Here is a 23476-nt window from a genome sequence, read left to right as displayed (position 1 = left end):
TCTTTCCCTCTGTGAACTGGGATCTCAAAGGCCACCCAAGGGTCAAGTGAAGCTGGTTTCCTGCAGGTCACAGCCTGCTCCCCCAAAGCGGGGCCTACCCTCTCCCCAGCACTGCCGGCTGGAACTGGGGTTGAGGATGGGCCAGGAAGGGGCTGGCACTGCTGTTCCTTGAAGACTCAGCATACTGGTTGGGAGGCAAAAGGGGATGGAGATTCTGGGTGTGCAGAGAGCCCCGATTCTGAACTTTGGGCTCCCAGGGCAGACTCCCTATGCTGATGGTTCTCAGGCTGATGATTTTCAGGCTGCAGCAAAAGCTCCAAGCTGGAAGGTGACCTCAAGGGGCCATACAGTCCAGCCCCTGCTTCCTGGCTGAGGGTCACACAACCTCTCTGGGACAGACATGCCACCCAACAGGGAAAGGTCCGGAGCAAGAAGAAACTAGGGGACTTCCCTGGTGACTCAGTGGTGGAGAATTCGTCTGCCAGTGCTGGAGACATGGGTTAGATCCCTGATCCCCGATCTGGGAAAACCCCAGACACAGCGAAGCCACTCAGCCCATGGGCCACGACTATTGAGCCCGTGCTCTAGAGCCCGGGAGCCGCAACTACTGAAGCCCACGAGCCCTAGAGCCTGCGTTCCGCAACAAAAGAAGCCGGAGCAATGAGAAGCCCGCCCCGCTCTCTGCAACTGGAGAAAAGCCCGAGCAGCAATGAAGACAGGCTGGATCAATCACACGATGCCAATCGGCTAAGGAGTAACTGAAGCATGGGTGAACCCCCACCTGCATCCTTGCATCACACTCTGCACCCCGGGACGCCTGGTGACCTCTGTCCACTTAAAGGGATCCCTTCTTTTATCTTCTAGTGGAGATGGAACCCAGCCACCCTGAAAGCAATGAGTTCAAGACAAGTGTGCCACCCTGGCTGACTGCTTAAAAAGTTTCCATCCCCCAACCCTCTCTGCTCCACCCCACACTCACTAACTTCCAATAAATCACTCTGCCTCATGCCAGGTGTCCAGAGGACAGCCAGGGCACATGGGTATGAGCAGAGAAAGCTAGGGAGAGGTGTCCTCAGCAGTGTGGACGGGGCATCCAGACAAGGGTCAGGGGCACAGAGGTGAGTCCTGTTCATCCTCCCCCAGGTGGCCAGAAGTCCCTGTGTTTGGTGCCCGCTTTGAAACCCAGGCCGTGCACCTTTGGCTGGGAAGCCTCCGTTCACAGATGCCCACTGATTTACCTGGGTGGCTCCTGGAGACTCTTGTGCCAGGCCTGGCAGAAGGAAGAGGGGTATATCTCCCACATCAGCCCACTGTCCCCCTGCTAGCAACTCCAGATTCCAGCTCCTGAGTGATGGGGGCAGTTCTGATGGGGACAAATGCTACTGTTCTGCCTACCTAGGGCTGGGAGCAGGTCCCTGGAGGAGAGGGAATGAGACCCGCCACAGCAGCTTGAATCTTTGAGGGGCAGGTCTGAATCAGTGTGTGCTTTCCTATGAAAGAGACAAGCATGGTCACTTAAAACCCCTGGTCCTCTATGTACTGGATTTCCAAGCATGACACCCTATAACCCAGCATCCAGATCTTCCTAAAGCAGGGCTTTTGTTAACCTCCCTGGGCTTCTAGTCTCTCACCTATGATATGAATGGGTTGGATGGATAATCTATAGATCCTTCAGGTCTATACTATTCTATGATTTTTAATCTTAGGACCTCATGGCTCAACAGTGGCTCCTGAGTTCCACTTCATAAAGTCCAAAGCCTTCTGTTCCATCTTACAGACTTCCTCTGACTCTCCACTTAACACCCTGACCCTGGATTCCAAGTAAGGCAGTATCCTCACTGTCCTTTACTTGGGTCTTGGTTCATACATTCTCTCCATGAAAAACAGCCTTCTGGAACATAGTTAGCGAGTTTCTAAAAAGTTCTACGTAGAATTTTCACAGAATCCAGCAATTCCACGTCTAGATACACATACCCAAAATAACTGAAAGCAAGAACATAAACAGATACATGTATGTGACATGTTCATGGTGACATAATTCACAACAGCCCGAAGGTGAAACAACCCAAGGGGCCTTCCGTGATGGATGAATGAACAGATAAATAAAATGTGGTCCATCCATACCATGGAATATTATCCAGCCACGAAAAGGAAGGGAAATCTGACACGAGCTACCCCATGAACGAATCTTGAAGCCATGATGCTAAGTGAGGTGAGCCAGACTCAAAAGGACCACTGTATGGTTTCCACTTATACGCGTAAAGCACAGAGCTGAGAACCCACGGAGACAGAAGGGAGAGGGGGTGTAGGGGGCTGGGGGTGACTGTAAGGAGGTACAGGACTTCTGACTGGGACGATGAGAGGGTTCTGCGGGGGGCTGCTGGGAGTGCAGTGCAAAGCTGCGGTTGCACTTGACACATACACTTAAAAATGGTGAAGCTGGTGAATTTCACGTTGCAGGTATCTTATTACAAGAAAAAGCCAAACCAAAACACCAAGCCCCGCAAGACCTGCCCCCGTCTCCTTAACCTCCCCTGTGAGTTCAGCTCTCCCAACGCGCCTTCCTCACTTCACTTGGGCTCGTGTCTTGGGCTGACCTCCGTGCTCTGCCAGCAAGTACAGGGAACATCGGTCTTCCTAGGGGCACTGAGGACCTTGGGTCTGGAGAAGGACCTTGGGCAATCACTCAGGATGACTTGCTTCTCTTTGAAAGAATGACCCTCTGTCCGCTCCCTGCCCAGGGGCCACCGCTCTCCATTCCGTGGGGGTTGGGAGCCTCCTCCCCAAGGGAGCCGGGGCCAGGATGGTTCGTGGTTACATAACCCACAGGGAGATTTGTTTCCATCGGCCCAGGCGGTGCCAGCTTTCCAGTGGCGGCCGCGGCAGGTAGAGGCGCCCTGTCTGGGCCGGGCAGGGCAGCGATGCGGCGATCTGGACGGCTTAGCATAGCTCAGATTCCCGGCGGCGGCTGGGGGCTGGCCGCTCACTGAGCTGCGGGGGAAGGAACTGCTGTCTCCTTGCTGGCCTGGCTCTGGGATGGAGCCGGGGAGGAGGAGCTGGGGGTGAGCTGCCAGCCGGCCAGAGGTGACCCTCTGGGGCCCAGGACACCCGAGCTGCCTTCTCCGATAACCCACTTATCTGCAGGGCCTGCCTCAGCGTGGCAGCCTCAGACAGGGGGAGTGCCCGGCCAAGTCCCATCAGGGGATTTAGCAGGGAAAACGAAGCCCGGGTCGGGGGTGAGGGAGTGCAGAGAAGAGAACACGGCCTGACAAGGGACACGGGTGATGGGGAAATGACTCCTGACTCCCGGAAAGCTCCTCGGCCCAGAGATAGGAGGGCGGGAGCAGGACCTCGGGTGTCCCAGCACCTGCCCACCAGGGCACCTTCATCCTGGGCAGAGGCTCCTGGAAGCAGCCCTTTGATGCTGGCTGAAACCTGCCATGGGGGTACTTGGTGGGGACCTCGCCTCTGAGACAAGAAAACCTCAACTGGCAGGCTGCTGTCCTTTCCTCTGCTTATTTTCAGATTAAAAAAAAAATCAAAATGCTTTTTTTTCCTGTTTGTATCACAGGCTGCCTCTGTCCCGCAGGGCATAACGAAGTTCTAGAAGGGAGCCTTAGATTTAGCCCTTTCAGAAGCCACTGTGCCCCTACCGAGTCAGAAAAACTGGCTTTGAGACACCCCAGCTGGATCCTTGAATAAAACTCAGACTTTGGGACAGTGCCCCTAATGACACAAACTAGGGGGAGATGAGAAGGGAGGGCGCATTTACAGAGATGACACACGTGTGGGCCCTGCTGAGTGGGCGGTATGCAGGAGGTGCTCAAGAAGTGCTTGTTGAGAGGAAGACGTGAGGATGGGAAGCAAGAAGGTAGAAGTTTACTCGTTGCAAAGTAAGTGTGGGCAACAAGGCTGGCTGGAGGCACAGCCGGCCCCTGTTCTGGTTCTGGTCTGGTGGGCGAAGAGCCTGGGTACCAGGCAGGTGCTGCTGTCCCCAGCAGGAGAGCTGTGCCCGCCACAGACTCTCATGCAGGTCAAGCTCCAAAGACAGGACATGGGAGGCCAGCTTGCCGGTGCCCACTGTTGGGCAAGGTGTGTGCTACCTCTGCCTGGCTGTGTAGGGCACCGACAACTCCCAGGGTGCCATCGGAACCACAGTTTTTAGAAAAAAGAGATGTTTTGTGGGCGGAAGGGAATGGCTAGCCACTCCAGTATTCTTGCCTGGAGAATTCCACGGACAGACGAGCCTGGCTGGCTGTAGTCCACGGGGTTGCAAAGAGTCAGACACGACTGAGCGATTAACACAATAACAAAGTCACCTTCCATGATTGACCCGCGGGGAGAGCGCTCGCATCGCCTGCTAGCCCTGCACGTTCTCCCTCCTGATTTCCTGCGACCGGAGGAGGGGCACTCGGGTGGGTACAGCCCAGGGCTTTGCTCAGGCTCTGGAATGCACAGAACAATGTGCTTCTCTCCCTGGGTATGCCTGGCTTGGGCCAACAGTAAAATTAGTTTACATGCCTGGAGTGCACGTCGGCTCAGCAGTGGGCGTGCAGGGGCGGGGCCGAGGAAGAGGGTGCGAGGGGAGAGCCCGCCACAGGAAGAACGGCTGTGTGCTTCATCTGGATAAAACAGACGGGGCCACGGCGGTGTTTCCTTGGATACCCTCAGCCCTCCATTGGCCTGGAAAACCCAGAGACTCGGACAGCATCGGAAATCCGGCGGGGTACCTTCTAGGAGCACAGATTTTGAAATCCCCACTAATAGCTTCAAGAGATGGATTCCTGATTTTCCCAACTTTCTGACCCTTATATCCTATTTAGGGGGGTGGTCTTCCCTGGTGGCTCAGACAATAAAGAATCTGCCTGTAACGCAGGATACCCAGGTTTGATCCCTGGGTTGGGAAGATACCCTAGAGAAGGGAATGGCTACTTACTCCAGTATTCTTGCCTGGAGAATCCCACGGACAGAGGAGCCTGGCAAACTACAGTCCACGGGGTCGCAAAGAGTCGGGCACGACTGAGCGAGTAATATTTTCACAGGAGCCAAGAGCTTGGGGTGCTGGACTGATCGCCCCCATTCAGCCCCATGACTTGGTAGCCTCACTGAGTCACTGTCCTGTTCCGCACACATGGGGGATGGATCCTGCCCTGGAAGCCACCCTGGGGAGAGAATCTCCAGGTTCACATGCAGGAAAGTGCTCAGAAGAGCTGAGAAGCCCGTCTCGCACCAGGAGCTCTGGTACCTAAGGCTGATGGCCCTGTGCCTCCCTTCCCCAGGCACTTGCTGAGCATCCACTGTGTACAGGTCACGGTGCCAGGAGCTGGGGACCAAGCATCACACAGCCAGGATTCCTGCCATCGAGGAACTCAGATGGGAACTTACAACTCAACTTACAACTCTGGTTAGAACCCTAAGAATCAATGTTGGTCCTTCTCCCTCCCTCCATAAAAGATTGGGATTGAGAACTCCACATTTTGGGAAAAGAGGAACAACTTTTGATATTTCTGAAACCTCAAGATAACCAGGAGAGAAGGAGGTTCCCTATTATGGAACAGAGCAGTGCCTTTGCCCAAGCCAGCAAGCAAGGGACTAAGACCAGGAGGCAGAGATGGGAGAAACGGGGTATCAGTGGGATGAATGGATCCCCTAAGTCCTGAAGATGCAGCTTGTATTTTGATTTACTGATGGGGCAGCCAGACCAGAAAATCTTGAGTGCCCCAGTTAAAATTACTCCCACAGACCCTTCAGAGGCCCCACAGAACCCCTGTCACCACTTGATTGAGTTTCTGTGTGTCAAAAGCCTCAAACGTGATGCTTAATGGTGACCCAGCCAGAAGCTCTGCAGAGCTTATCCATTTTCTAGCTCCAGGTCAGCTTTTTAAGAGGCTGTCTTCTAGAAGTTGCTGGCAGAGAGCAATTTATTTTGAAACCTGGTTACATGCCAGATTCTGATTTTGCATTGTCTTTTCACAACAGCCCTGCTGTGTTTACGACTTGGTGAGATGAGGTTTTTCTTTTTTTCTTTCCTTCAAAAAAAGGTATCGCCTCCTTCTGTTAGATGTGTTGTTGACAACGGTTGCTAGGGAGAGCGGGGTTCAGTTACAGACACACTGATGCCGGCTCTAATAATACTTTGCTCTGCATAGCTCAGATGCAGACACCTCTTGGCTAAACAGGGCACACACATTTCAACAGAGGAGGGCTTGAACTGATACTACCCAAGCATATCTCAGCAAAGGAGCACTCTCTGAGCCCGAGCGGAAGGTCCAGGGTGGTGACGGGGCAGTGCTGGGTGGCGGGGGCTCAGGCCTCCAATTCCTGTCATTCCAAAGTCCCATAAAAAGAGGCTCGCTCATTCTTCACCTCGCAGTGACACCAGAGCCCCCCCACCCCCTCTTGGTACCACGATTCCTTGGTAAAGATCGGGGCAGAGTCCTGGTGACTTCCGTAGCCCAGGGGTTGTGGGTCGCCCACATTCTCCTGGGAGTCAGAATCCCACAGTGCACATCTCATGGGTGTGGGACCCTGCGATCAAGCAGAGTGGGAGCCGGGTGGGAAGGGGTGGGGCAAGGGACATGAATCACCTCCTTAGCTTTACTGATGGCTGAGCCTGGCAACCCCTTGGGGGTTGAAGAGGGAGGCCCTTTTCCTAAAACCCGTGATAGGTGCTTCGACAAACGTCTGAGGCCAAGAGAAAGGAAAAGGACCCGGAGGACGGAGCTGAGAGCAGAGAGAAAAGAGGCCCGCGGGAGGGGAGAGGCCGCCCCCACCTGGCTGACCCATGAGGGTGGAGGTTTCCCAGGAGGACCCTCGGAACAGCGAGGTGCGGGAGAGAGGTCTCCTGCGAGGGTCCAAGCCAGCCTCCTCGCTGCACAGAGGGGCACCCGAGGCGGGGCGAGGCGAAGGGATGCGCTTGCTTGCCAACGTCTCCTGCTTTTTGGAGCTCTCTCAGCAGCTCAGGCTCTGACTCCTTCTCATCACTCAGCAAATAGCCCAGTACCTGGGACCCATTTCTTGGCCGATTCATGGGGTGGTGGGCAGGGCCAACCGGTTCGTAAGTGACAACTGTGCGCAGACAGAGCATCTCTGGAGTTATCTTCCTAACGGGGGCGCTCCATCACTGCAGAATCAGCTGGGGAGTTCTTCAAGAAAGGATGCCCAGGCCCATCGCTGTGGAGTCTAACTGAGTCGGTCTGGGGGAGAACCCCCACGTTCGGTATGTTTTAAAAACGTCTTCCCCTGAGATGCTGAAGAAGAGCTAGGCTGAGAGACAGGGCCCTGAAGAAAACCTGGTGCTTGGAACTCCGTATTCCCAGCCTGGGTCCCCACTTCTGACATCACACCATTAAAAGACGTGTGTCAGTCGGGCCTGTGAACTTTACCCATCACTACAAACCATCAGTCATCCAACATCTTAGTACTCAAAGTGTGGTCCTGGGCCAGCAGCAGCACCGCCGTCACCTGGGGGCTTGTTAGAAATGTAGCCTCTCAGGTTCTACCCAGATTTCCTGAATCAGAACCTCTATTTATAGACTCTCAAGTGATTCGAACACAAATGCAAGTTTGAGAAGCACTGACATGCATGCCTGGCACCTAACAGACATTTGAGAAATGCCTGTTTAATGAGCAGAATTTTATTTACCAGAACACTACTTAGAAAACAATCACACCTAAGGCAAAAAGACTCAGTTTAGATGTAAAAACTGAAGATGATTTCTGAGCCATGGGACTGGTGACAGGGGTCCCCTGGGACCCCAAGATCTCTGGCATTGTCAGGGCTCACGAGGGCAGTGCTTTTGGGTTCCCTGAGATGACAAAGCTGAGTTTGGCTGTGAGGGGTGAAAGGTCCTTTGACCCTTCCCTGTGTTCGCTCTCACTTCAGCTCTCCATGGGGGCTGCGTCCCAGCTTGGCAGGCAGCCCACACTCCGTGCCAACGTCCCTGACATCAGAGCCTGCCCGTCTCCTCTGGGGCTGCCAGCTCCCGCTGCCAAAGCCCAGACAGTGAAAGCGCTCGGCCAAGGAGGGCAAGACATCCAAAGACAGCTGCTGGGAGCTGTGTTCACAGGGCGCCTTGCAGCCTGTCCACTTTGTAGCCAGCATCACGCAGCCAGCATCACTAAGCCAGATCTCAGAACCTGGACACGGAGGGAGCGGTGAAACCTTACCACATGAAGGGCGTCTCAGGGGCGGTTGAACTGAACTGAGGGCTGGCTGGGGATCCAGAGACAGTGGACCCTGAGTGCGTGCAGCTGAGTATGAACCTCAGAGGGAGAAAGGCTTGGAGGGGGGGGCGGTGCGGGGCGGGGGGAAGGTGCTGGGGCCCAGGGAAGGGATACAAATCAGGTTTGCCATAAAATGAAAGCAGGTGAAAAGAGACACTCCTGTGGGTCACGAGAAAAGTGGGGTTTGATGAGTTACGCCCCCTGCTCTCTTTTCTTGAGCCTTGTGGGTCTGGGGTGGTGAATGGCCATGAATGATGCTACCTGGAAAGCCTACTCCAACCGAGCAGTTCCTCAGCAGCAGAGAAGCAGGGCCCACGAGGCCAGGCCTCATAATGGGGGGTGTGCCAGGAGTCCAGCACACCCAGCCCACCTTCCGTGGGGGCCAAGGGGCCTTGAACAATGACCCAGGAGGCCTGAGGGTCCAGCCCCAGCCCCCTGGTTACACACTTCAAGGAGCTCCCTCTTACACTTAAGCCGAGGCTGCAAGGGATGAAGGGGGCAGTGGGGGCCAAGGGGACACTGTGATCCTGCTGGCCTAAGATAGTCCACTTCTCCGGGGACAGAGAGGTGGGGAGTAGGGGGCCAAAGGGCTCTGTTGAGGCTGAGCACGTCCCAGCGCGGATGCTCTGCCGGACACTGTGAGCAAGGCCGCTCTAACCGCGGGTCACTGGAAGAGAAGCCTGACCTGGGCAGGATCTCAGGTGACCCCTGCGGCCAGCTGCCCTGCCCGGCTGGACGCCTCTCATCCCACGCCCTGCGTGTGTGTGTCCACCGCGGGCGCCGGCTGGTTACGCAGAGCTGGCAGCCACCGTCAGAAGTCTTGCCCTGTCCTGGCCCTTCTCTTCACAAAAGCCAAGGCCAAAGGTCGATCTGTCCCTGACCACCCCCCCACCCCGCCCCCTCCAGGCCTGGCCGTACGTGGCAGACAGGCTGCTCCCTGCCATCACCCTCCACACTCTCCCAGGACATTCCGGCCCACAAGGAACATGCCCGACGTGCAAATCCCTCAGGTAATGCGGGAATTCGTCACCGGGGAGCGTGGGCGATCCAGGAATGGGAACCTGATCAGGGCTGCGAGCTGGACAGAAGCAGCCCGGGCTGGCCAGCACGGCTCAGGTTGCAGTGAGCAGTCGCCCTGGGAAGACGGGAGGGCAGCGGGATGGAGCCCACGGGCAGCCTTCGGAGGGGGCTCCTCCCTCACTGTTCCTGGGGAAGGGACGGCAGAGACTGAAAAATCAGGTGGCTAAGACCAGGGTGACCACATGTCCTGGTCGACACCGGGGGGTCTAGGCCTGATGACGAATACAGCCCCTGACTCTCAGAAATGTCACGGTTCGGATGATCTATTACACGGTCACTCACCATCCTTAAGAAAGACCTGCAGGTGTTTCTTCCGGCTCTGTAATCCTACTTCCGGAACTTCCAAGCTCCTGTTTTACCCTACCTGGGCTGAAACTCAATGCATATCTCAACCCGTCTAAGGTACAGAGGAGGAGCAGAGATGACTTTTTCCCCAGCCGAGAGTCTCCAAGGACAGTCCCAGGCCTGGCACGGCCGCCATCCTATGCCACCTGCTGCCTCTCCACGATGCCACCAGTGCTGGGACCGGTTCCCTTGTGACCATGGTGAAGAGAGACAGGCTTCAGCTCCCCACCTGGGAGATCACACAGCCCTGCACTCAGTTTAAGGGCCCACGCCCATTACACACCCCAGTAAAACCATCGCTGGACATCGGCACCCACAAAGGAAGGAAGAGGAGGGGAAGGAGTAAGCTCTCCGGGTAGAGGGGCTTGGAGTGGGGAGGCACCAAGAAACGAGACGGCCTTTGACCTCTCTGCCCCAGAAGAGGTTTCAAGCCCAGCGCGTCAGCAGACAGACTGCAGCTTCGCAACTCAAAGCCCTTTTGCTCTATGCCTTTTGCTGAGACCTATCTCAGCACCACCTACAAGCAGCGTGTCACCTGCAGGGCCTGGGGGTGGTCCTGGGGAGGGGGGAGGAGGAGAAGGAAAAGAAAAGTCCACGGCACGTTCCGCTGGAACACGGAGAGGTCAAAGCACAGAACGGGTCTAAGACAAGAGGCAGCCCTCTTATCATGAAAATAGAGGGGAAGGCTGGTTACGCAGGAAGCACCTATAAAATTATATTGGCCCACCGTAACCATGGAGCCCTCACACAAACACACGCAAATCTGGCCACTCATCTCTTGCCCTCTGAGTGCCTTTTTATTTTCTATAATTAATCGGGCAAGGGTGGAACTCGGGAGCAGCCCAACCATGGTCAGAATCCGCAGCCCTCTCTCCAGAGCCGGCCCACGGCGGGCGGGGCGGGAGGCGCAGCTGTCGGCCCCGTTACCTGCAGCATGTTGAGCAGCAGGCTGCGGAACTTGGTCCCCTCCACCATGAAGAGCGCCATCTTGTCGCAGAGCTTGGCGGCCGTGAAGGCGAAGCTGCGGTCGGACACGGCCTTCTGGTAGATGGTGCGTACGATCTCCCCCAGCATCTCCTCCGAGTTGGTGGAGTTCTGGGCCTCCTCCATGAAGGTGGTGAGCTTGGCGTCCACGTCGGTGCTGTTGTTCCGCATGCTGTTCAGAATCTCGATCAACTTGTCCATCTTGTTCTGCTGAGGGCTGGTGGTCTCCACGGCCACTTCATCCTGGTGGGGGGTGGGGGGAGGCGTAGGGGACAAATCGAGCGGTGTCTGAGTGGGGCCCGGGTTTCCGCCGAGGGTTTCCAGGTTTCCATGCAGGTAGGACTGACACACTCAGAAAGGACCCGTGTCACTTCTAGAACCGGCGGTCTGATCCCCTTGGGACCCGACCTCCACCAAGGACCCTCGGGCCCCAGGTTCCCTGTTCCCCTTCTGCTCGGCCCCTGTGACCCCTGGGTGGACCCTTTTTTTTGTGAGCTCTAGCTCTTAACCAGGTTTCTCATACACATTGGCTTGCTTTGTTGGATCTACCTGTCCATCAGATGTCTCAATGTAGAAATGATTTAATGGGGCTTATTAAAGAAGATATAAACTAACAGATAAGAAATTGGGCCAAGAGAAAACATGGGTAGGAAGAGTAGGTCAGGAAGGAGGTGGCATCCCAAATGCCTGCTGTGTTGGTTAAAGGTGCCCACAGAGTGGCTACATCTAGTCCTCCAGACTCTCGGCTCTGGACTCACGATGGACTTCAGCCCGAGGACTGTCATGCTCTCTGGGTACAGGGAGCCCTGTGACATGGCCTTGGCATTGTGTGCTGGCTTTTTACAACAAGTACTGCACACTAAGGAATCCTCCGAAGTGCCGCAGAAACAACTGGCGCTTCTCGGAGGGAAATTTCAGAGGAAAAACCCTACACCCACTAGAGGTTTCACTACAACTAGGACCAAACCTGCGCTGCAGGAGGAAGAAAATGGATCTGACAGTCTCAGAAGTATGTGCTCAAACACAGGAGACTGGTGGCCACAAGTGATGGACTTAACTGCTGGGATGAAACCAGGGTTGAAGGGCAGGGTCAGGGACACAGAGGGGGGCCCATGTTTGCCATTCTGTCATCAACAGAAGAATCCTGGGCGGGAGGCTCAGCCCGGGGCTCTCGAACCTAGTCTCTGTCTCTAGTGGGATGGCTCTGGGAACTGGCTTCACTCCCTGGGCTTCAGTTTCCTCCCAGATACATGAGGAGGTTAGATTAGATGGTCTATATAGCTTTCTTTGAGTCCTGCCATTGCCTGAGCCCACGTCCTCCTGGTCCAGGAGTTCAGGAGGCTGGACCTGAGGCGAGTCTTTGCAGCTGAAATACGGGCATCAGGGATCTACCTTATCCGTTCTCTCTCTCTCTTCCTGCCCCATCCCAACCACGGGCAGGAATAGTGGTCAGTATGTAGAATAATCACCCACAAGGGTCTTCTGACAGGTTATGACATTTGACCTTCAGTCCGTCTACAAGGCGGCATTACACCACGGTGCGACACCCATTTTACAGATGGGTACACTGGGGCCACAGAGAGGCGAGGTGGCTTGCCCAAGGCCACCTAGCCAATCAAAGACAGAGTGAGGACCCAGCTGGTTTGCTTGACTCTAAAGCCTGTGTTGTTTCACTCTGTGGCACCACAGCTGCATTTAGCAGAACCGAAGAGAACTTAGCAATTCTCTTTCTGGCTGGACTGAAGCAATCTGTCCAGGAAACTTTTCAGGCAGAGACCACACACGGAGTACACTTGAGAACCTCTCCAGGCTCCTACCTTTGGGACGTAAGGAAATGAAGGATGCTTTTCTCTAGGACCTCACAGCGCCTGCCCTGTGGGGAGTATGGGTGGGCACTTGGGGCTGTAAGGGACACCAGGAGCAGCATGTCAGCTTTAGGAATTGAGCGGGGAAGAGGTCTGACCTGCCTTGTCCTGATTGGGCGTGGACCTGGCCCTCGGAGGTGAAAGTTGGAGGAGAGAAGGCAGGAGAGAGAGGCTGGGGAGAAGCCTGAAACTTCGAGCTCCGCAGAAGCCCCACAAGGAGGACTCCATGTAGCCTCCCCATGCCTGGGAAAGCTGGGGGCAAGCTGCCTTTCCTGGGAACACTTCTTCTCCAAGGTGACCTTACTTGCACCCGTGGCTGGGGATGGGGAGCTAGAGTGAGCAGAGTGGACCTAACGCTGCCAGGGACAGAGCCCCAGCTCTCCTCTGGAGGCTCGGGGCATCTCTTCCTGAATGTGTGAACCAGGCTCTGGAGGCCAGGCCCAGCAGTAGGGTGAGGAATGAGATGCTCATTCCAAATTTAAGGAGGCCCTCCTTGTCAGGGCTATGCCTGTGCAGGATGGCCACCTGAGCAATGTGAGAGTGAGTGCCTCCTTAAATCTTGCCCCCGCCCCGTCCCTGCTGCTGGTTGGTGGGGGAGGGGAGTGGCAAGGCTGATGTCAGCCTGCTGCACTCTGTCCAACTCACCTTTGCTCTCCCCTGGCAGGGAGCACAGCCTGCCTGGTACTCATCTTGGGGAGAAGCATTCTTATCTCATAGGCTCTGTGTTTTCCCCAGATGCCCTTTAGCACTGACAGGGCGGCATCTGCCCCCAGATAATGCTGGTGGGGGACACCAGGCCTTCTCTGCCGCCCTCCCATCACCTGGAGGCACACGCCTCTTCCCCCACCCTCCCTTCTCAGGCTGGGGGCTGGTACCAGGTGTCCAGCTGAGCCTCCTGGAGGGTGGAACGTGCTGTGCTGGAGGGAGTCCGCATGCAGAGCTGGCCACAGGTCTGCCTTCTGGAGACCAGGGGTCTCTTGGGCAGAGAGCAGGTGCGGGTCTCTGCCTGCACCCGGCTCCCCAGGCCCCCACCCCCAAGCCCTCCGCCCAGGTGCCTACCTCGTGCTGTCCTCCCTGGTACAAGAGAACAAGGAAAATTCAATTACCGGTACCTTTTCTTTCAGCCTTCGCCGCAGCCTGTCTTTGGAAGACTGGAGCAGGGTAATTTTGGGGCGCTCCCCGCCGCGCTCGGGAATAATACTGTCTTTAAGCTTTATCTCGGCCTCTGGACACCCCGGCTGCAGCAGGGTGAGCCTCTCGGAAGCTGCTGGGGCCAGGGCATCGGGGCTGCGAGGGGACTCGAGGCCGCCGTGCCCAGCGTCCCCCAGGGCATCCTCGAGTCTGGGGCTCTCTGTGGGCACGGTCTCTTTGGCGTTGCGGTGGGCGCCTGCCCTCCCCTTGTCGCTGGAAGGATGCTCCGTGTTGCTGTGGTGCCAGCGCCGGTTCTGGCTGTAGCCGTGGTGGCTGGACCTCCCTGAGGGGTGGGGCGCCGAGCCCCCCTGGTAGGATTTCTGGTGGTCCCTATTGTGTTTGGCACTACCCGGCGGGTGGTCACCGTGCTGCTGGGGCTTGTTCCCTCCTGGGGGTCTCTGCTGCCGCCTGCCAAACAAAGGGGAAAGACAAGAGAGGGTCACTGGGGCCGCTGGCCAGGGTCCCTATGTCCAAATACCTGCAGAGGAATTCATTTCTTCATTCCCTCAGTACTCTCACTGAAGGCCTCCTATGCACCAGGCTCTGCAAAGGGGCCTGGGGTTACAGGAGAGAATATGACAGATAGGTCCCTATGATCACTCAGGATTTAAGTCAACTCTTGACTTAAAATAAGTATTTTATTTCCTTATTAGAATATGCATTAATACATGTGTAGGAAACAAATTTAAAGTGATACAATTAGAGTATACAGTGAACCCTCCTGACTGTCCCCAGACACCCAGTATGTTTCTTGAAGCAACCATTCCCATTTTGTGAACGCATTCTATGCTTGTTCCAGTAAAGATGTGTACACAGAACTACACTGGACAGTGAAAGTGAGTCGCTCAGTTGTGTCCGACTATACAGTCCATGGAATTCTCCAGGCCAGAACACCAGAGTGAGTAGCCTTTCCCTTTTCCAGGGGATCTTCCCAACCCAGGGATCGAACCCAGGTCTCCCGCCTCACAGGTGGATTCTTTACCAGCTGAACCACAAGAGAAGCATCAGATAACAAGCATTCTATTAATGACGTTTTAACCATCATGGCCTGTGAACAGTTATACCATTTGTTAAACAACCTTTCTTTAGGTACACTGACATTTTCACCCCCAACCCACAAACAAAATATGCTATAAGAAGACTTCCCTGGTGGTCTAGTGGTTAAGAATCTGCCTGCCAATGCAGGGAACACAGGTTCAATCCCTGTTCCAGGAAGATCCTATGTGTCACGGAGCAGCTAAGCCTGTGCACCACAGTCGTGAGCCTGTGAGCTTAAACTACTGAAGCCTGAATGCCCTTGTGAGCTCTGCGACAAGGGAAGCCACCGGCGTGAGAACCCTGTGCAACTAGAGAGCAGCCATCGCCCCGACCGCCGCAACTAGAGGAAGTCTGTGCAGCAACAAAGACCCAAACGAAGCCAAACATAAATAAATAAACAATTTTTTAAAATGCTATAAGAAATTATTACAGGCTGAACTGTGTTCCCTCCAAATTCGTATGTTGAGGCCTCAACCCCTGGGACCTCAGAATGTGACTGCATTTGGAGTGAGCGCCTTTAAAGATGTGATTAAGTTAAAATGGAGCTGTTAGGGTGGGCCTCAATCTGCTGCTATCACGTTATGGGAGCCCGAGCCTTGGGCTACAGACGTGATATTTAACATGATAGTTTTCGGCAAACAGGCTCACTGATTTACTTGACACTTTCAAAGAAGAGAGTCTGGTCCTTGAGTAAGTGAAAGGCACTCAGTCGTGTCCGACTCTTTGCAACCCTATGGACTATACAGTCCATAGAATTCTCTAGGCCAGAATACTGGAATGGGTAGCCTTTTCCTTCTCCAGGGGATCTTCCCAACCCAGGGATCGAACCCAGGTCTGTCGCATTGCAGGCAGATTCTTTACCAGCTGAGCCATAAGGGAAGCCCAAGAATACTGGAGTGGGTAGCCTATCTTTTCTCCAATGGATCTTTCCGACCCAGAAATCGAACTGGGATCTCCTGCATTGCAGGCAGATTCTTTACCAGCTGAGCTATCAGGGAAGCCAGAGATTCTCATACAGAACAAATCTGGGCTGTGCATCATGGGACAAACCCCAAATGTTTTGATCTTCAGACTAAAAGACAGCAAGGGGGTGGGGGGTATCCTGGGGACCCTTCAGTCTTGTACCAAAGGGCTGCTTCCATCACTGAAGTGCTCCTGCATCCCACCTGTTTTGCCCTAATGGTGTTTTCCATGTCATAACCTTATTTGAAGTGCAGCTGGAGAACAGGATAAACATGAGCCTCTCAAAGTTGTAAAGTGAGTGAAGAAAGTTTACGGAGAGAAGCTCCACATTCTAGCAAATGAGGCTCCCAACCTGTTCTGTGATCCATCTCTTTGCCCAATACAACAGACCTTCACTGCACTGCATTTTATGAACAAACTGTGTTTACTTGCTCTAAAATTATTATTACTTATATAAAGTCAATTTTGATGTTCACTTGATAATTTTGTATCTCTGAAAATTTGGGGGTATCCTGGGTTTGGGGTTAAATGGATCATTTTCCCATTAAAATTAATGAAATTTTTTTCACTGAAAAGCTTTTCCCTTCTACCGGTATCAAATGTTGGCGAGGATGTGCAGAAAAGGGAACTCTTGTACAGCGTTAGTGGGAATATTAATTGGTGCAGCCACAGTGGAAAAGACCATGGAAGTTTCTCAAAAAATAAAACACAGAGCTACCACATGACCCAGCAACTCCACTCCTGTGTGTGTATCTGAAAAAACCAAAACCACTAATTTGAAAAGATATATGCACCTCAATGTTCCCTAGCAGCATTATTTGTAATTGCCAAGACATGGACACAACCTAAGTGTTCATCAACAGAAGTTGTGGTATATACACAATGGAATACTACTCAGCCACGAAAAAACGATGACTATTTGCATATGTAACAACATGGATGGACATGGAGGGCATTATACTAAGAGGGAAAAGACAGAGAGAAATACTTGATATATCGCATTGTACGGAGAGGGAAAAGACAGAAATACTTGATATATCGCATTATACTAAGAGGGAAAAGACAGAAATACTTGATATATCGCTTATATGTAGAATCTAAAAAATACAACGACTAATGAATATAACTAAAAACAAGAGGGACTTCCCTGGTGATCCAGTAGTTAGGACTCTGCCCTTGCATTGCAAGGGGCACAGGTTCGATCTCTCGTGTGGTCAAAATAAAGAAACAGACCCACAGATGTAGAGAACAAACTAGTCGTTACCAGTGGGGAAGGGCTATATAAGGGTAGGGGAGTGGGAGGCACAATCTCTTGGGTGTGAAATAAGCTCAAGCATGTGCTATACAACTTGGGGAATATAATCCATATTTTGCAATAATTGTAAATAGAAAGTAACTTTTAAACATTGTATAAAAATTAAAAAATTAAAAGAAAAGCTTTCCCTAGGTGGCAGGGTTTTCAGGGGGAGTTAAAATTGTTAAGCGAGGGTTTCCCTGGTGGCTGAGTGGTAAAGAATCCACCTGTCAATGAAGGAGGCACAGGCTCAATCCCTGGTCTGGAAAGATCTCACATGCTGCAGAATACCTAAGCCCCTGAGCCACAGCTTCTGAGCCTGTGCTCTAGAGCCTGGGAACCTCAGCTACTGAAGCCCACACATCTACAGCCTGTGCTGCACAGAAGGCACCAGGGAGAGAAGTCCATGCACCACACGAAGAGGAGCTCCTCACTCACTGCAAATAGAGAAAAGCACCCGCCGCAATGAAGACTCAGTACGGCCGAAAATAATAAATGTGTTAAAAAGCACTTTTAAAAAAATTTTAAAAATAAAGTGGCCAAGTGAGAGACAAGTATACAGGTTTCTTTTTGTTTCCACACAAACAGTAACTTATAACACTCTGTATATTAGAAGCAGAAATGAGTATGTTTTTGGAGGAAAATTCAACAATTTGTTACAAAAGCCTCTAAAACATGTAAACCGCTAGCCTTTGCAATGTATCCACTTGTGACAATTTATCCAAAGGAAATTATCAAAGCATAGGGATGTTCATCACAGTTGTGTTTAGAACAGATAAAAACGGACAGTGAAACAACGAAAGTGGTGAGAAGGCTCCCTCGGGCCGGGTGTGATGTGTGTGCAGCACAGTGCCAGTTTTCATGGCAAGTGTTTCTATGCACAGAAAAATCTGGAAGGACACTCAACAGAATGCTAACAGTCATTATCCCTGGGGGATAGGATGAGGATTTTTCTTCTTCATTTGTGTTTTCTAAATGAACATAAATGTATTTTTCTAAACTTTTTATTGTGGGATAATTATAGATTCACATGCAGTTGTAAGAAAGAATACAAAGAGACTTTTTTGTATCCTTTTCCCAGCTTCTTTCCATGGTAACATCTTGCAAAACTATAGTTCAAGATCACAACCAGGATTTTGACACTGACTCAGTCAATGGCACCCCACTCCAGTACTCTTGCCTGGAAAATCCCATGGACAGAGGAGCCTGGAAAGCTTCGGTCCGTGGGGTTGCTGAGGGTCGGACACGACTGAGCGACTTCCCTTTCACTTTTCACTTTCATGCATCGGAGAAGGAAATGGCAACCCACTCCAGTGTTCTTGCCTGGAGAATCCCAGGGACGGGGGAGCCTGGTGGGCTGCCGTCTATGGGGTCGCACAGAGTCGGACACGACTGAAGCGACTTAGCAGCAGCAGCCAAGATATAGAATATTTCCATCACCACCATCTCCTGTGCTGTGTTGCCCTTTCACAGACACACTTACTTCCCTCCCTCCTTAGCCCCTGGCAACAACTAATCTAGTTTCCATTTCTACCATTTTATCATCTCAAGAATGTTATATACATACAGTATGTGACCCAATGGGATTGGCTTTTTTCGCTTAGTATAATTCCCTGGTAATCCATCCAGGTGATTGCATGTATCCACAGCTGTTCCTTTTTCACTGCTGAGTCGTGTTCCGTGGTGTCGATATATCAACGAGTTTAGTCATTTACCCACTGAAGGACATCTGGGTTGTTTCCAATTATTGGCTATTGTGCAGAAAGCAGTTAGGAAAATCTGTTCACAGGTTTCTGTGTGGACATAGTTTTCATCGCTTTTGAATAAATGCTTGTGAGCACCGCTGATGTGTTGAAAGATAATTGCATATTTAATTTTTAAAGAAGTTATCAAACTGTTTTCCATACAGGCTGTACCATTTTACATTCCCACTAGCAATGCATGAGAAGTTTTCAACCATTGTTTCTTTGGGTCATTTTCAGTTACACCCTTTTTTTCTGCTACCTCCCGGATGACCTGCCTGTTTGATTTTTGGTTATGGTCCTCTAGGTCTGTGAAGCTCACTTCATTCTTTTCTATTTTCTCACTGTTGCTCAGACTAGATCATTTCTATTGTTTCTTTTCCAGGACACTGGTTCTTCCCTTTGGGTCCTCCATTTGGGTGTTGAGTCCATCCAACTGAGTTTTCCTTTAACTCTGAAGTTTTCATTTGATGCTTTGTTATATCTCCTACTTCTTTGCCAAGACATATATATATATATATTTTTTTTTTTTTTTTGGTGTATCAAGAGGGTTTGGAGTTGCTCTTTGAAGCATTTTTATGCTGACTGCTTTAAAATCTTTGTCACACAATTCTAACATTTCTGTTATTTCGGTATTGACATGTATTGTCTTTTTTCATTCAAGTGAGATCTTTCAAGGCTTTGGTCTGACAGGAGATTTTTGGTTGAAAGCTGGACAGGTTGGGTATTATGAGATTCGACTTAATCAACTCTTCCTGTTTGGCTGGCTTCTTCTGCTGGTGTCCTCTGACCTTGGTCTGGTAGTAGAAAGAGCTGCACTGTCTCATTACTGCAGGGTAGGGGCAGAAGTCAGGTTCCCCACCAGGCCTTCTTTGAAGCAGCAAGGGGGTGTATTCTTTCATGCTGCCCACGGTGGGGTTCTGGGTCCTCACACAGACAGCTCCTTGGCAGGAGGAGGAGGGCGCCTCCCTGCCGCTCCCCACGTGGCCTCCACTGACACAGAGGCAGGGCCGGTCAGTGACTCCCAGGCATGAGTCCCAGCTGCCCACTCGGCTTCCCTGACCCCGCCCTGGTGGGCTCTGGGTGCCTCATCACAGCCTGGCGAAGGTGGAATCCTGATCCTTCATTTGTCCCTTCTGGCACAGGTGGGATGGAGCTAGTTTTTCCTAGGGCATTTGTCTGAAGTAGAGCAGCTTCTGCCCAAGAGTTCTCTGTCTTGAGAGGCTGCTCCTTTCTGGTTTGCTGGCTGCAGACGGCAGGCTTCCACTGGGGCCATTTTGGTCTGTCTGCACCTGTGGGTGTTTCTAGGTTGCCAAATACTTTCACTCCAAGTCTGAGATTAATGAGGCTTAGAAGAAAACTCACTCACTGCTGTGTCACCTCTCGGGGCCAAGGTCCCCAGCCAGTCTGCCTTCTCTCTGCCCTTCAGTGTTCTCTTGTGTTTGACTGTATACATAAAAATCCAGGGGTTTTAGATGTGTTTTTTAATAATTTGGGTCAATAGGGCCTCCCAGGTGACGCCAGAGGTGAAGAACCCGCCTGCCCATGCAGGTTAGACATAAGAAGACGAGGGTTCTATCCCTGGGTCGGGAAGATCCCCTGCAGAAGGGAATGGCAACCCACTCCAGTATGCTTGCCTGGAGAATCCCAGGGACAGAGGAGCCTGGCGGGCTACAGTCCACAGGGTGGCACAGAGTTGGACAGGATTGAAGTGACTTAGCATGGCATAGCACAGAGTCAAAAGAGGCAGCTCCTTCATCCAAGCCCCCCTCTACCACCACCACCGACAGGCCTAAGGCCTCAGTTTTCTTCCCTAACGGTCTCATTCGAAACAGGAATCAGCATGGGCCTAACACTAAGTTCTGGAAGAAGGTCAGTTTTCGTTCATAGCAGGGGAATCCATCAGCATGGGCACCTGGGCAAAGGGCAACAGTGACAAGCTGGGCCCCACCAGCAAGGTGACTCACTGAGCTGGGCTCCTCCCAAGGCCACCAGCTGCCTTCACATGTGCCGGACGCCTGAGACACAGGTCAGCTCAGGGGTCTGGACCCCCTCATTTGGAGAAGCCCTGGGAAAGCAGATGAAATTCCATGGCCCACCAACTCCCCAGGACTTTTTGTTGAGACTTTTTCTAAATTCTCCCTACTTTTATTTTTTTAATTTTGTTTTTGTTCTAAGTTTTGTTTTTAATTTTGTTGTTGTTGCTAAGTTGTGTCGGATGTTTTACAACCTCACGGACTGGAGCACGACAGGCTCCTCTGTCCTTCACCATCTCCAGGAGCTTGCTCAGATTCGTGTCCACTGAGTCAGTGATGCTATCTAACCATCTCATCCTCTGCTGCCCTCTTCTCCTTTTGGCCTTCAATCTTTCTCAGCATCAGGGTCTTTTCCAATGAGTCAGCACTTTGGATCATGTGGCCAAAGTATTGGAGTTTCAGTTTTAGCATCAGTTCTTCCAATGAAAATTCCGGGTTGATTTCCTTTAGGATTGACTGGTTTGATCTTCTTGCTGTCCAAGGGTCTCTCAACAGTCTTCTCCAACACCACAGTTCAAAAGCATCAATTCTTCGGCGCTCAGCCTTCTTTTGGTTCAACTCTCACATACATCCATGACTACTGGAAAAAGCATAGCTTTGACTAGACAGGCTTTTGTCAGCAAAGTGATGTCTCTGCTTTTTAATACGCTATATAGATTTGTCATAGCTTTCCTTCTGAGTGTCTTTTCATGGCTGCAGACACTGTCCGTAGTGATTCTGGAGCCCATGAAAATAAAGTCTGTCACTGTTTCCATTTTTCCCCCTTCTATTTGCCCTGAAGTGATGAGACTGGATGACATGATCTTAGTTTTTTTGACTGCTGACTTTCAAGCCAGCTTTTTCACTGTCCCCTTTCACCCTCATCAAGAGGCTCTTTAGTTCCTCTTTACTTTCTGCCATTAGAGTAGTATCATATGCATATCTGAGGTTGTTGATGTTTCTCCTGGCAGTCTTTAATTCCAGCTTGTGATTCATCCAGCCTTGCATTTCACATGATGTACTCTGCATAGAAGTTAAATAAGTAGGGGAACACTACACAGACTTGTACTCCTTTTCCAATTTTGAATCAACCAGTTATTCCATGTCCAGTCCTAACTGTTGCTTCTTGATCCACATACAGCTTTCTCAGGAGACAGGTAAGGTGGTATGGTATTCTCATCTCTTCAAGAATTTTCCACAGTTTGTTGTGATCCACGCAGTCGAAAGCTTTAGCGTAGTTAATGAAGTAGATGTTTTTCTGAAATTCTCTTGCTTTCTCCATGATCCAGCAAATGTTGGCAATTTGGTCTCTGGTTCCTCTGCCTTTTCTAAACTCAGCTTATACATCTGGAAGCTCTCGGTTCATGAACTGCTGAAGCCTAGGTTGAAGGATTTTGAGCATAAGTTTGCTAGCATGTGAAATGAGTGCAACTGTACAGTAATTTAAACATTCTTTTGCACTGCCTTTCTTTGGGACTGGAATGAAAACTGACCTTTTCTATTCCTGTGGCCACTGCTGAGTTTTCCAAATTTGCTGACATACTGAAGGCACCACTTAAACGGCACCATCTTTTATGATTTTAAATAGCTATTTTACAATGATTGACCTTTTTTCCTTCCACTCTCTTTGTTCTTTGAGTGTGAGTAATTTTTAAGCCCAGAGAAGAACCTTGGAAATTCCCTGGCAGATTATGCTTGATTCTCACAACTTCTGCCATCCTTATTTAGAATTTTTGTGCTGCCTGCAGCTATGGCCCAAAGAATGGCCCCCAAAGGACAGTTGACCAAGGCCTTCCCAGGATCTGTCTTGAAACTGGCTTCCCATTTGCTGTATCAGGAATTCCCCTCTCTCTGCCCAGCATCCTCCCAGTCCTCCTCCCCCCCTCTCAAAAAATCCTACCTCTTCCCACCCAGAGGAGAAAAGAGGTAATTTCTACGTGGTGGTCAAGATCTTGGAAAGAAATCAGCCTAGGTCTTGCAGAACTTCTGCTACTGTTTTCTGGAAATTGTGTGGAGCCTGGAATTCCATGTTCTTCTGGTTCAAAAAACCTTGGAGGGACTTCCCTGGGGTCCAGTGGTTAAGAATCTGCCTTGCAGTGCAGGGGACTCAGGTTTGATCACTGGTTGGGGAACTAAGATCCCACACGCCACAGGGCAACTAAGCCCGCAGGCCACAACTACTGACCCTGCCTGCCACAACTGAAGAGGCTGTGTGCCCCAGTGAAGATCCTTCATGCTGCAACTAGGACCCAAAGCAGCCAAATAAAAAAAAGACCTTGGAGCCAGCCAGTCCTGTCAACAAAGCAGTGACCAGGAAGAATGCCCCAGGTTGCTGAGCACCAGTGGGTGTTCTCAGACTCATTCTGCCTTAGTGGCAGCTCCTTTGCACATGTGGAGAGATGTCTGCAGGAGGGAAGGAGAGGCTTGGGGGTCCACCTTCGAGAGTCTGCTCCTAAATGGGGAGACAAGACTCATGAATGCAAAAGGAGGTGGGCTGCTATGGGCTAGATGGCAAATGAGGTTGGTTGGGTGGCCCCTAGGAGGGCAGGGAAGATGTCCCTGGAGGAGGGGCACAGGGCACGGAGCCCCTTTTCCTGCTTAGTTTTCAGGGTTAGTGACTGTTGGGACTGGTCTCTATGTGCAGGTCAGTTAAGAACCTTTCTTCCCATTTTACAGATAAGGCAACTGAGGCTCACTGAAGAGAAGTCCCACAGCAGAGGGCCTCCCAGAGGC

The 23476-nt window shown here is 51.7% G+C and overlaps 1 protein-coding gene and 1 long non-coding RNA gene across 7 annotated transcripts in view; one reads left to right on the top strand and one right to left on the bottom strand.

Annotated features, from left to right (window-relative positions):
• The window catches only part of CTIF (cap binding complex dependent translation initiation factor), a 324670-nt gene that overhangs the window by 89151 nt on the left and 212043 nt on the right, over positions 1 to 23476 (bottom strand). For 4 of the 5 annotated variants that reach the window (XM_027526350.1, XM_027526346.1, XM_027526347.1 and 1 more), the window contains 2 exons: positions 13607 to 14099; positions 10579 to 10878 (listed from right to left, as the gene is read on the bottom strand). In XM_027526350.1, the coding sequence (XP_027382151.1) occupies positions 10579 to 10878; positions 13607 to 14099 (793 nt within the window). The remainder of the gene's footprint in view (positions 1 to 10578; positions 10879 to 13606; positions 14100 to 23476) is intronic. The other variant, XM_027526349.1, reaches the window with a different exon arrangement.
• Positions 9126 to 14598, top strand: LOC113883023. 2 transcript variants are annotated; one of them, XR_003508527.1, is made up of 3 exons: positions 9126 to 9236; positions 13625 to 13748; positions 14496 to 14598. It is a non-coding gene; the product is annotated as an uncharacterized LOC113883023 (long non-coding RNA). The 2 variants fall into 2 exon arrangements; XR_003508528.1 differs by having other exon boundaries at positions 14491 to 14598.

The sequence above is a fragment of the Bos indicus x Bos taurus genome, chromosome 24 (genome assembly GCF_003369695.1).
Source record: "Bos indicus x Bos taurus breed Angus x Brahman F1 hybrid chromosome 24, Bos_hybrid_MaternalHap_v2.0, whole genome shotgun sequence".
Lineage (NCBI taxonomy): Eukaryota > Metazoa > Chordata > Mammalia > Artiodactyla > Bovidae > Bos > Bos indicus x Bos taurus.
This window is presented reverse-complemented; position numbering and strand designations above follow the sequence as displayed.